The sequence below is a fragment of the Heterodontus francisci genome, chromosome 27 (assembly GCF_036365525.1).
Source record: "Heterodontus francisci isolate sHetFra1 chromosome 27, sHetFra1.hap1, whole genome shotgun sequence".
In the NCBI taxonomy this organism is placed as follows: Eukaryota; Metazoa; Chordata; class Chondrichthyes; order Heterodontiformes; family Heterodontidae; genus Heterodontus; species Heterodontus francisci.
In genome coordinates, this window is record NC_090397.1 from 67,696,078 (window position 1) to 67,708,956 (window position 12,879).

General features: G+C 39.4%; 1 protein-coding gene across 5 annotated transcripts in view; it reads right to left on the reverse strand.

Annotated features, from left to right (window-relative positions):
- Window positions 1–12,879, reverse strand: part of pfkfb3 (6-phosphofructo-2-kinase/fructose-2,6-biphosphatase 3) — a 109,124-nt gene that overhangs the window by 2,042 nt on the left and 94,203 nt on the right. For 3 of the 5 annotated variants that reach the window (XM_068059530.1, XM_068059529.1, XM_068059532.1), the window contains exons 9-14: window positions 11,884–12,030; window positions 10,790–10,894; window positions 10,266–10,395; window positions 9,961–10,023; window positions 9,799–9,863; window positions 6,196–6,372 (exon numbers count right to left, since the gene is read on the reverse strand). In XM_068059530.1, coding sequence (XP_067915631.1) covers window positions 6,196–6,372; window positions 9,799–9,863; window positions 9,961–10,023; window positions 10,266–10,395; window positions 10,790–10,894; window positions 11,884–12,030 — 687 coding nt within the window. Of the gene's footprint in view, window positions 1–54; window positions 2,254–3,814; window positions 3,838–6,195; window positions 6,373–9,798; window positions 9,864–9,960; window positions 10,024–10,265; window positions 10,396–10,789; window positions 10,895–11,883; window positions 12,031–12,879 lie in introns of those variants that run through there. The other 2 variants (XM_068059534.1, XM_068059533.1) reach the window with 2 other exon arrangements.

Genomic DNA, 12,879 nt, shown 5'->3' on the forward strand with positions numbered 1-12,879 from the left:
GAGCAAATTGAGAATGCATACAAATAAAATGCTTCCATTTTTTAAAAAAAAGTTAAGACAAACATGGAAAGCTGCATGCAGGCAAGCAAACTAAGGAGCAGATTAATGAAGCTTGTTCACCTGTTGCACATTATTCGAGAGTTACAGTGACCCGGTTAACAATTAAATGATCTGACTCAATCCCCAACATTTTGTCTGTTTGCACACTCTACATTTATTGCAGGAAATTCAATCACTAGAAGAAAGCTTGTATTACAAAGCCCAGATTCCACAGATTTGCAATGTCATGTGAAGACAACATACAAATTGTGGCATAAATGGCAATAATAGGTAGGTCACACTGACCTTCCCAAGGCATTTACATTTGGTACAACACTCTTCTCCGTTCATGGGAATATTAACTCGGAGGATTAAAAATAGATTTTTTAAAAAATCTCAAATAAGCCAACATTTGCACATCCATGACCAAGTGGGCACCACCCAAAAGGCAAGTATTGACAAATCAATTTTTAGCCAAGTTGTATAAATAGAAAAAGGGACCCATTTATGACCCAAGAGACTAGAGTATGTGGCTTGTGCCCATGATTATGTAGCACAATTTTAACCTACAACTGACTGGCCAAAACAATCTTTTCCTGGAGGCATTATTTAAAAAGTCTGTCGTCTTTGAGTAAGATACAAGTTAAAAGTAGGCAATCTCCAAGTTTGAGTATCAGTTTTATTTCCAATAGTTTATTCAATCTCGACATCATTTAATCAGTATCTTTTGGTGGGAGTTGGGGAACGAGGATAAATACAACATTAGGGCGGCGCAGTGGTTAGCACTGCAGCCTCACAGCTCCAGCGATCCGGGTTCAATTCTGGGTACTGCCTGTGTGGAGTTTGCAAGTTCTCCCTGTGTCTGCGTGGGTTTTCTCCGGGTGCTCCGGTTTCCTCCCACAAGCCAAAAGACTTGCAGGTTGGTAGGTAAATTGGCCATTATAAATTGCCCCTAGTATAGGTAGGTGGTAGGGAAACATAGGGACAGGTGGGGATGTGGTAGGAATGTAGGATTAGTATAAATGGATGGTTGATGGTCGGCACAGACTCGGTGGGCCGAAGGGCCTGTTTCAGTGCTGTATCACTTCACTAAACTAAACTAAACTAGACTACCCAATAACCCACTGCCCACATCACTTTCAACTGTAGTTACAAATTTTGGCCAACAGCTGACAAGATTAGACACATTCTATTGCAATCTGGAATGACTTGCAAAGTTTTTTGAATAAACTCTAAGCTCGAGATCATCCAAAACTCCGCTGCCCGTGTTCTAACTCACACCAAGTCCTGTTCACCCAGCACCCGTGCTTGCTGGCCTACACTGGTTAAACACCACCTTGGTTTTAAAATTCTCATCCTGGTTTACAAATCCCTCCCCTCCCACCAATGGCCTTACCCCTCCAAAACTCATTATCTTCACTCCACCAAATCTGGCCTCTTGAGCATCCTCGATTTATAAAAAAAAAAATCACTCCACCCCTCGCGGCCATGCCTTCAGATACCAAGTTCCTGGATTCCAGAATTCCCTCCTTAAGCCCCTCTGCCACTTTCCTCAAAACGTACGTCTTTGGCCAAGCTTTTGGTGATTGGTCCCAATGTCTCCTTCTGTAGTTCAGTGTTAAATTTGGTTTAGCAATGCTCCTGGTGAAGCATCTTGGGATGTCTTGCTATGTTAAAAAGGTGCTATATAAATACAAATTAGTGTTGTAATGCCTTTGCGGCATAAAATTTTTACTTTCCATAGCCTAGAAATGGATTCAAAAGTTTAATACATTCAATTACAAATCTGCTGAGTGACACTTTGCTCAATATCATGAGGGATACAGTCTTTATTCAGACGGGGCCTGCTTGGGCAAGGTACTGTGGTTTTAGTAGAGCCCCAATTTAGTTACATTTCTTTGCACTAGGAGTTAAATCTTTCCTCTACCCACCAACATTCTGCCTCACAAATAAAACCCCCAGAAGCACATGTCTTGTGATATCACGAGCAACGTGTAATCTGGTAGTTGCCACAATAGCCATGTACCTCTACATCCGTTCCATGCAAAAATGAAAGATCGTCCACCAGTGAAAGATTTCATTTCTAAATAGCCCTGCAAACAAAGTGCTAAGAGGATCACTATTAGCATCATAGGGCATGGCAAGCATGCTTTAGCCAGTTACCTTTGAAGGATTAGCAAGGATAAAATGTTGAGATAATGAAAGACTGTTCGTCTGAGAATGGAAAGGGAGGTGAAGGAGAAAAGGAAGAGAGATGACTGAACAGTGAACCAGATATGAGAAAAAGCAGCATTTGTAGCACTTTGAGATAGAAATTCAGGTTATAAACTCTGCTCAAAAATGGTCCAAGGCTATTCTAAAAATATTTGGGTTAAGAAACACAAAATTAGTTCTTCAGATTGAAAATGTTCATTGTGAATATTAAAAAAGGAAAAATCTGCAAAAGGTGGCTTATGTTTGGCCATCTCACGTCACTTTGATTTAATGTTGAATACACAATCAAACCACTCCACAAGAAATCCAAGTGGAAAAGGTTGGAGCAGTAAAAAGCCACTACCAGCATTCAACAAGTGGGTGAACAGTTGGTAGAGGTGGGATAAAGAAAAAGAAACAGAGTGGTTGGGGGTGGGGGTTGGAGGGAGAAAATGACTTAATGCAACACATACTCAAACCAGAAGCAAAAAAAAGTAGGACAAGCAGTTTGGGATATTTAAGTAACAATCCCTGCCTCAGTCCAAAACCACAAGAATGAGGTGTTATGTGGCTAGTTTCATAGTTTAAAAAAAAAACTTGTGTTACAATCTGGAGCTCATTAGTAAAACAGCAATATTCTGGTGATGGAAAAAAGGTTCATGTCAAATGTTCATTTGAGCTCACAGCACAACTTTTATTCAAGACTTAATCAAGTCAGTGCTGCTCCTGTCTAAAAATTAAAGCAAGAGAATCCCATTCTGAGTAAAAATGGTTACACAATGCTAATTTTAAAAAGAACTTAGCAGAAAATGTCAGGAACACTGAAAAAAGGGTGCATACTGACCTACCAGCTCTTTGGATGCTGGCAGATTTGCTCTTTTGTTAACATCTTTGGGGTTTTCTTACAGCATTTTTAGTTTCTTTTCAAATCTCAAAAATGTCTCTTTTATGAAGCACAAATAATGTTTTAAACCAGAAAAGCCTCCAAAGTGGTTTGAAAAGCTTGCTATTTTTAAACTCAAGTTAAATAATAATACTGGCTCTACACTTTTGCTTTCAAGGGAGTTTTTTTTTAAATGCCTGTACAGAGTTGGTTTTCCAAATCCCATTTCTGCAATAGCCGTGCAAGTCAGAGAACACACACTGTTAGATGGTACCGAAAAGGGAATTGTTAAGTTGGAAATTCGGTCAGCAGTGTTGGGGTTCCAGAACAATTTATGCTGTCTCAATGCATTGCTGACTTAAAGGTTTCCTAATCCTGCTCATGAAGGAAATGCTTTTCTTAGTTAACGATTCATTTGTTAAATGAAACAGTGTAAAAAGTGAGATTGCACCAAAAGGAGTTACAATTCTAATTGAGAAACCAGTCATTCCAAAGCAAGCTTTACGCATAAAAATGGGACCCAAACTATCTTCTTTTCCATCTCCAATTATGAAAATATTAATTGTAGTTTACAGGCAGTCGTGCCTTTTTAGAAAAATAAAAAACTGATGATTCATCCAAAGCCAGTCGTGTACATCACCAGTACACACACTTAAATTACTACTTGAAAAGACAGTGAAAGAGAAAGGAAATACTTACAGACAAGCCTTTCCTACTAAAGACTGAAGAGTGGAAAAAAAGTGGGGGGGAAAAAAGGTAGAGAACACAGAACTTGATTTACGAATTCAACACAAAACAAGATAACTTAGCCAAAACGAGTCTTTAAAAAATGTTACCTTCCGCTTGATCTAAGCTACATTAAAAGTACATAAAGACATCATACTTATTAAAAGCTTATTGCAAAAAAATTCAAGTCACAGCAAAGCAGAAAGTCCAGACAAGCTCCTCGCAGCACGTATTCACATATTCATGTGGATACAGTTTCACTTTTGAAGAGGATTATTAAAGTCTGTGCTGAAACAGACATGCGTACACCCTAAGAAAAACAGAAGATGCTCAGCATGTCTGGCAGCACCTGGGGAAAGAGAAACAGAGTTAACGTTTCAGGTCAATTACCTTTCGTCAAAACTGGGAAAAAGATGCAACAGGTTTTAAGCAATTGTAGAGGAAGGGAAAAGGGGACAGTGGGAGGAGGAGAGTAAAAGAATAAAAAGGGAAGGACGGAGATAGGATTTAAGGCAGGAGAGATTAAATGAGGAAAAAGGCTGATCCACAGATGCTGCCTGACTGAGTATTTCCAGTGTTTTCTGTTTTTATTAGATTTCCAGCACCAGTATTTTGCTTTTATATTAATATCCACACCCCAGTTTTATAAGCACCAGATACTTAATTCAAAGTCAGATATCAGTACAGGCAATAGAAAACAGTTGTACTGTATACTTGAAATGAAGCTTCAAGCATCTCTCCCACAGTGTCAATTATTGTATGAGAAGACGCTGATGAAATCAAAAAACGTGACTTTAACCTAAAGGCAATCCTGCAAGAATCCCGTACCTTCCACTCCCCAAACAACTCTCCCTCACCACCCCCACACTAATCTTTGGACTAAACTTGGTTATTACCACTTTAGAACTAATTGGCAGGTACTTTTATGCAGTGGACCCATAACAAAATTAATTAGTCAAATACAGAGCAGATCATGTCAGAATTGGATTCAAATACAGGTCCGGCCAGCAAAGTGTGCTAACCCGCTCTGCCATACAAATCCCCTACAAAAGGAGTATCCACATCAGTCTTGGTGTCTGATAGCAGCAGCATTGCATAGACTGCAAGAAAAATAGCTACTAATAATCAGCAAGTATTTATTTTCCCTCTTTCACCCTTGTCCACATCATGGTTGCACTAGTGAATCATAGAAACATACAGCACAGGAAACCATTTGCCAGCCAAAAAAAAAAGCTATCCAACCTAATCCCACTTTCCAGCCCTGGAGGTTACAGCACTTCAAGTGCATATCCAAGTACCTTTTAAATGCAGTTAGGGTTTCTGCCTCTACCACCCTTTCAAGCAGTGAGTTCCAAACCCCCACCACCCTCAGGGTGGAAAGATTTTTCCGCAACTCCCCTCTCATCCTTCTACCAGTTACTTTAAAATTTATGTCCCCTGGTTATTGACCTCTGGGTGAAGCGAGGTTTTGAATGGGACAGAGACAAGCTGGAGTTTTCACACAAAGAATGCCCCAAATGCAGTCAATGGGGGTGTAAGCTTCTATTTAACCTGAGAGAGTCAATTCGACCACTCTTTGCAGACAATACAAAATATTGCTCCTGTTCATCATTACAATATCTGTTGGTTGATTGCAACATGTGAATTTTTACTGTCTCAACACCCTTCCCCAACCACACACAAACTTCATAATTCTATTCCAGGATGAAAATGGAATGGATTCTTCAAAACCAAAACTGCAGTAGATTCCTCGCAATTCAAAATTTCATAATGCAAATGGAAATCCTGCCAAAGCCTCCCCACCATGTTTTTAATTAATAAATAAATTTTAATACTACTGAAAAACTTCATGCAAAATACTCCATTAAATAAGGGTAGATTGGGCATTAATTAAGTGGCTAATCTTGACGTGTGGCACCTTTCACAGGCTACAGTAGATTCTCAATAAAGTTAGGCTTTTATAACTAGAGCAGTTGTTAGTGTACATTCTAAATGGTTAATTGTATTAAATGAATAAAAATACTGCTTTAAAAATTTTTTTTAACTTCAATATTTGAGTTTGTAGAGAAATGGTCTTTTCTTTCCCATTCTTAGGAATGTGCAGTGAGGCAGAATATTCAAGACATAAATTTAAAAGCAAGCAGACGGAGCCAGCACAAACGCACTTTCATTCGCCATAGCAGCAAGTAGCGGAACCATTCTCATTTACGGCTACCGTTTTTTTTTTAAACTAAGAGATTAGCAAGATTATGGAGCACAAAGCATCATTTTATGCAAAAGGCATACTCAGAATCTGTAGATTATAAGCAAAAAGCAGCAGCGACAGCTATAATGATACAGAACATTCGACTAACTTGTCCAGGCAGGGGTGTGGACACTTCAGATGCCAGGCAGACGGGCATGGCTGAGGAAGATGAGGCCACATAGTCCTCTAAACCTTCAATCCTTGGCTTTTTGGTGGGCTCTGGGCTTGCCAGAGGGGTAACACTATTGCGTCGCATGAGTGGGTTAGATCCCTTCTTACCAATGTCCTGGTCAAAGTGAATGGGAAAAAAATAATGTAAAAAAAAATAAGAAAGCTAAGTTACAATAGGAGCATTTCAAAAACCAAACTATAACAAACCACTACAAGTCTATACATCACGCCTGTCCGAGAATCAGTTGTGGGGGGGGGGGGGTGAGGGAGGGGCTGTGCTAACTTGGACAACGGTCACTTGATTTCAGATACTGTTGCCAATACTGAAGTGTGTATGTAGTATTCGAGCAAAGCTGCCCGTGTTCACTCACACCCATTTCAATGGGAAAAATTTTAAAATGGACACTAAATTGAATTATTCAACCAAAAGCCCGACCAATACAACCAGACAATAGATCAAAGCTAAATGCCATCTACAAATTTCATTCCACTGAACATTTTCAAAAGACGTATCACACTTATACAATAGCCCAATCATTTTACTGGGTTGAGAGACCAGGTCAAAGTGATTTAGAAAACATTCCACAAATTTCAACCTACTATCCAAATGTTCACATTTCTGCACTAAGAGCCTGAAGTAGTGAAAAGGCTAGTTTCAGTGAACCAGACTGATAAATCATTTGCTCTATGAAAGCGAGATGTACAAATTGCCACATTGGTGGTAATGTGGCAATCACCTGTGCTAAAAAAAAAAAGCTGAATTCAAAATTTCCCATTCCCCACAGAAAGCCCAACTGCAATAGAATGTGGGGTGGTATCAATCACTTACTACAGCACTGATTCTCCTGGCTGATAGAAGGGGAGTTTTCGGGGCAATAACTATTCTAATCTAAAGTATGGCAGGTTTCGTAAACCCAGGCATGAACAGTGGGATACAGAGCAACAAGATAGCTGTGCTTTTCCTTCCAAATAACCATGAACAGATGAAGCTACAGATCAATACAACATGCAACAGTCAAGAAAGAAAATCAAAACACAGGTTTAAGTGACTTTTCTCCCAAAGGCAACCAATTTTCTCCCCTCTACTCAAATGGTGGTAATTAATGATATCACGTGACTTCTGGTATTTCATCCACATCGATAATCTTATTAGAATCCTAAATGCAGTGCACATTAGACTATTTAATAGTGGGAGTTTCACATCGGAGCTTATTCTTGATCCAGTACTGCTGAAGTCACCCAGATGAGATCTTTAAACTCAGTTTACATCAAGGATCAGCCTTGCCTTGTTCAAGATATAGGGCTCAATGCAACACTGGAACCATAGCGGAATCAAACCATCTACTAATCCAGTTTAATATGCAATATCACAATGCATGAATACAAGCACGTCTCTACGTTACCAGTAGATAGTAGGTACATCACCTGCTGCTGTCCATGGTGTCAGGCAAGGCCTTAAGGAGTTTAAAATTTCTACCACATTTGTGCCAAGTGGCCAGGACAGAGAAACTGAAACAGTTGCGCTTGGGGCCAACTCACCAAGCATTACCGTGCATCATGATATGCTGCTGCATCACGGAGTCTATTTCAGGAGGTCTGACTAGCTATTCCGGATCTTGGAAATCATGCTCTAGTCATTCATCTCATTTGCAGCTTGTGGGAGCTTTGTGTGTGCAAATTAACTACCACGTCAACCCACATAAGAGCACTTCAAGAAAATCAATTCACTCAACGTAAAGTTGCTGTGGGGTTCCCGAAATGTAATACAGCACGAGATACATTCAGGTCCTTTTGTTACTACACGTGGCTATTCTTATTCCTCCAGCAATATTCAGAACAACCAAACCAATATCTAGTGCTCCAAATAATCGACCATTTAACACAAATGAACCATTTATTACCCGTTTATGGTTTGTGGGCATCGCCAACAAGATCAAGGGTTATTGCCCATTCCGAATTACCCTCAAGGTACATAATCTAGATCATGTAGCCATCCCAAGAATGTTATTATGAAACTGTTTTACTGATCATTCATTGTTATCAACTACATGTTCTCCATTTTCTCCCTGTATAGCATTTTATGGAATGGAATTACTTAGATATCAAAGGGTCTGAAGTGTTTAATTTTTTTGTTTATAAAGGAAATCCCAATGAGTTTTGATCTGAACTTTAAGCCAAGTGCAAACATTTCCAATTTCCTGGGACGCAAAGCAAAAAAGAAAATACACAACGTGCGCTACTGACTATTCACGATAAAGCTGACAAAATGATTTCCATTTAATACCAGTCTCCATTACAGCATCAAGTGATCTAGACAGTACTCTCTCATACTGCAGACAGACTACCGTTGCCAACTGAATGAACAAACAATTGAGATACTGCCCAAGAACCCCTCAGACATTTTCTTTTGTTCACTTCCTAGCAGCCAGTTCAGTAGTGGGACTGGCAGAGGCTTTGGGCACTTTCCCCAGAATCAAGTAGAAGTTCAAAATGCCGTTAAGAACAGTGAAAGTTGGCATTGGACGATCACTCAGCCTCCCAATTTTAAACAAATATTTGAGATACTAAACTCATACACAAACTATGGAAGACTACGTGCCTCATTAATGCAGTGTTTACCAAGTGCTTCACTTTAAAAACAGGACTTGGACTTCTGTATCCATTGTTTAGTCAAATTCAGCAGCAGAACTGGATATCTGCTCATCCAATTTGGTAAGTGAAGACTTGGTAAAATCCAGCTGGCAAATCAGACTAACCCACAGAGAAGCACAGTGCATGGAGCACCAGCACACACTGGCAGGTGGCAGGATTCACAATCAACCCTACTCCATCATACAATGCAAAGCGAGCTAACAGAGGAACAGTGGTCCTTACTTTTCACCTCATGACATATGGCCAGTGAACAATACTGAAGGTGGCCTGCTGTCACACCACTGATCCAAAAGGCAGCAAAAACACGTGTCAGAAAAGGTTTTACGGAGGTCGGGGTGGGGGGGGGGGGGGGGCGGGGGGGGAGGGGGCGGTGCGCGGGGTGTGGAATCCATTGCCTTCTTTGGTCAGTAAATGCCAGTTTTAAAAATAGCCTTTATAATCTAAAAGAATGACATTTTTAAACTCCGTTTTTCCTATGATGCACACTTCATCCCAAAATTCATGACTAGAAATTTTCAATTTCTCCCTCAAAAATTGGCTTAGAAACCAAGATAATCATAATGCAATTCAAAATATGTATCTCTTCCTCCAAATTAATCCAAGCCAGTTGCCAGTGAACAGCTGATGTACCTTCAGCAATTACACTACTTGGCAGGATTCCCTCTCTAATTAAAACCCCACTCCCACATATCAAAATCACTGCCTGCTCAACAGGACTTTATGCAGGATGGTGTAGCCAGATTACAGTTTTCCCTCATTTCTCACCCCATGGTATTCTCAATTATATATCAGACAATTTGCTAAATTATAATGCATGGACTGCTTCAGATCGATATATGAATTCAGTCTTAAACCAGTGCATTGTGCACACAATAAAGTGAATACTCACCTCCGGTCGATCTCGGTGTGTGTTTACTGCTTCCACGTTCAAAAAGATAGACTCAACTTTACAACCTAATGGAAAAAAGAAAATTAAGCCCATCATCCACTTGAATTTAAAATTGCAATCTAAACAGGTAACAGATTCATGCAAAGAAACTACACAACTCACCATAAGCAAATGGAGTCAGCTTTAATACAGTGTGAAGAGGACACTTTAGATAAGGCAGCTCATCTAAAAAACAGAAAACAACCCATCATTAGTCGACACCAATACAACATTTAATCCCTTTTTTCAATTCAACATTTAATACCATGCTTGGTAGACATAGACAATGGCACTGCAATACTGGAGATATTATATTCTGCACCATATAGACTTAGGGATTTCTAGGTAGCGAGAATTCAGTTATTTGTACATCAAAACAAAGAGACAACAACTGGAGACTGCAGAACATTCCTGTCCGATTCACATACCTGCACTTTTATCTAGAAAGTACGCGAGGAGACAACGCATGACAGCCTGGTGGCAGATAACCAGAACATTCCCTTGCCTTTCCAATTCCATAATAACAGGTTCTAAACGCTGCACCAGGTCTTGATAGGACTAAAAACAAAGAAGAAATAAAATTTGCAGTCGAAACCAAAAACATAATCCAGTTTACACATTAAAAAGTTAACGTTTTCAGGAAGCAGTATAACAGAATTTTAAAAAAAAAATTGGAGGGATTAAGTACTATTGTGGATTATCTACAACAGCATATTCTTCATAAAAGTTAATGGATAAGCCCACAAACATCCTGGAAGTTGCTACCGAAATTTCAGCCTTCAAAAAGGATTGTAAAACTAGTTTTTGAAATCTGCCTCGCAAACTAACAGCCCCCTAAAACAGAGCCATGAATGTAGTGTCTGTTTCTACGCTTTGTTAAATAGTTTAATCTTCAAAATATTTCACACTAATACAGTGATGCTCAGTCAAGCTACTACTTGGTGCAACCTACCTCACCAGTTGGGTAGCGGTAATAATACTTGTCTTGTTCACGTAGGGCATACTCTTCAGGGTATTGTTCCTTTATTTCTTCATAGGTCATGTCCTCACATACACCCTGCAATAAATATAAAGACATCTTAAAGAAGATCAAAAATACCAAATTAGTCTTTAGCATATTTCCCTCAATGCTAAGTCATTTAAATTTAATGCAGCCCAGCTCTTGCCAGTGTATTACAATCACAGTTCCACTACACTGCTGCTCAAACCTTCCCCAACCCCCCAGCTGAGATTTCATCAATTGCCCCGATGCTTATTTACAATTACATTTGTTACAGGTCTAACTTGCATCACTGTTCTCCCCACAGTGTTTTGCCTGTTTAAGTGTGGAGAAAGTAGAACAGTGATTTTATAAGCATATTTGCACAAATCACCACTGTACACCTTCAAATGGTTTAAAACAAAAAAAAAACATTTATATAGTGCCTTTCACAACCTCAGGAAATCCCAAAGTGCTTTGCTGGAACTTTACTATTGAAGTGTAGTCATTGTTGTGATGTGGGAATTGCGACTGAAGGTGAATTCCAAGCTAACCCAGATCAATCTATAGTATCGTCAGTCCTAGTGTCAATTACAAGCCTACAAATCACAGCTTGCTACATCTGGTCATTATTTTCTTCATCTACAGCATTGTGGATTAGAAAACTCGCCCTTTTCAACTTCAGCTTCTTGATTTGACTGGACCATAGATTTAAAATCAACCAGCATATAGTGACAATACAAACGTGGTCCATTATATTTACTGCTCAAGACATACTTGAAGATCAGTAGAGTGGCAAGGATACAGTGCTATAAAGTTGATGGGCACTGGCTTGTACCCAATGTTGGTGTCCTTTTAAGTTAGAAAACAACAGGTCAAATTCCCCACGGGGAGGGAAGAGTCAAGAGAGCAGTGGTATGCATCTAACAGTAGCTTTCTGAAGTGGAAGAATAGTGTCAACTAGCAAACAGGCTTGAAAATGGTCAGAAAATGAACTGAGCTCAAAGTAATGAATAAAGTTATATGTAGATTAAAGTGGATAGACAGGCCATTGGAATACCACTTACAGCGTCTATTTCATTCAGTGCTTTCCACTGCTCGTAGCGACCACCCAACACCTCTGCTGTTTGGATAGTTCGCTTTAGTTGGCTGGTCCAAACCTTCAGATCCTTAAGATTCTGCTCCTCCAGAAAGGTGCTTAATGCTGTGGAAAACTGAAAAATAGAAGACAATGTGTCATGGAAGATATTTTCAAAAGTCCTCATTTTTGCTTCTGCCTTCCTTCAAAATAAAGTGCCCTGTGACCCTAAAGGCAGAATTCAGGATTGGCTAGTCAGTGAACAAACTACATCAACTGCATATCATTTGCTTATTTCAAACACAGTAAAAAGTTATGTTCACACTTTAAGTTGCAAAGCCAAAAAAAACAGGCTAAAGCACTAAACTAAATAGGTATTTGCACTTGCTACAATTAATTTTGGACTGCAAGAGTTGATCATTTACATTAATGTTGAGAGAAATGGTTCAATAGGCACACCATATTGGCTATTTAGTGTTGTAGATTGCTAATAAATGGATTAGAGTACAGTACAAAGCACCATGTGTAGTAATTACTGAAATGACTGACACCAAGTTAGTTATCTTGTGCCTCATTACAGTTACTAAACCACTGTTAAGCTAGTATTAATGTATCCTAAAAAGGATAAGCTGAACCTCCCACTATCAATCCCCAATACAAGAATTTCTACTTTGGACCTATAAAGGATAGGTCAGAGTATGCTCCAACTGGTGAAATCTAGACGCAGTGGAGGTCCATGTATACAGAGTAAATTGCCATGACAGATACAAAAAAACCCAAAAAGACTAGTGGAATGCTGGCCTTTATATCTCAAGGACTAGAATACAAGGGGGGTAGAAACCATGCTTCAGCTATACAATGCCCAAGATAAACTACATCTAGATACTATGTTCAGTTCTGGGCACCACATCTTAGGAAGGATCTATTGGACTTGGTGGGAGTGCAGCTTAGATTTACCAGATTGATAGCTGAACTCCAAGGGTTA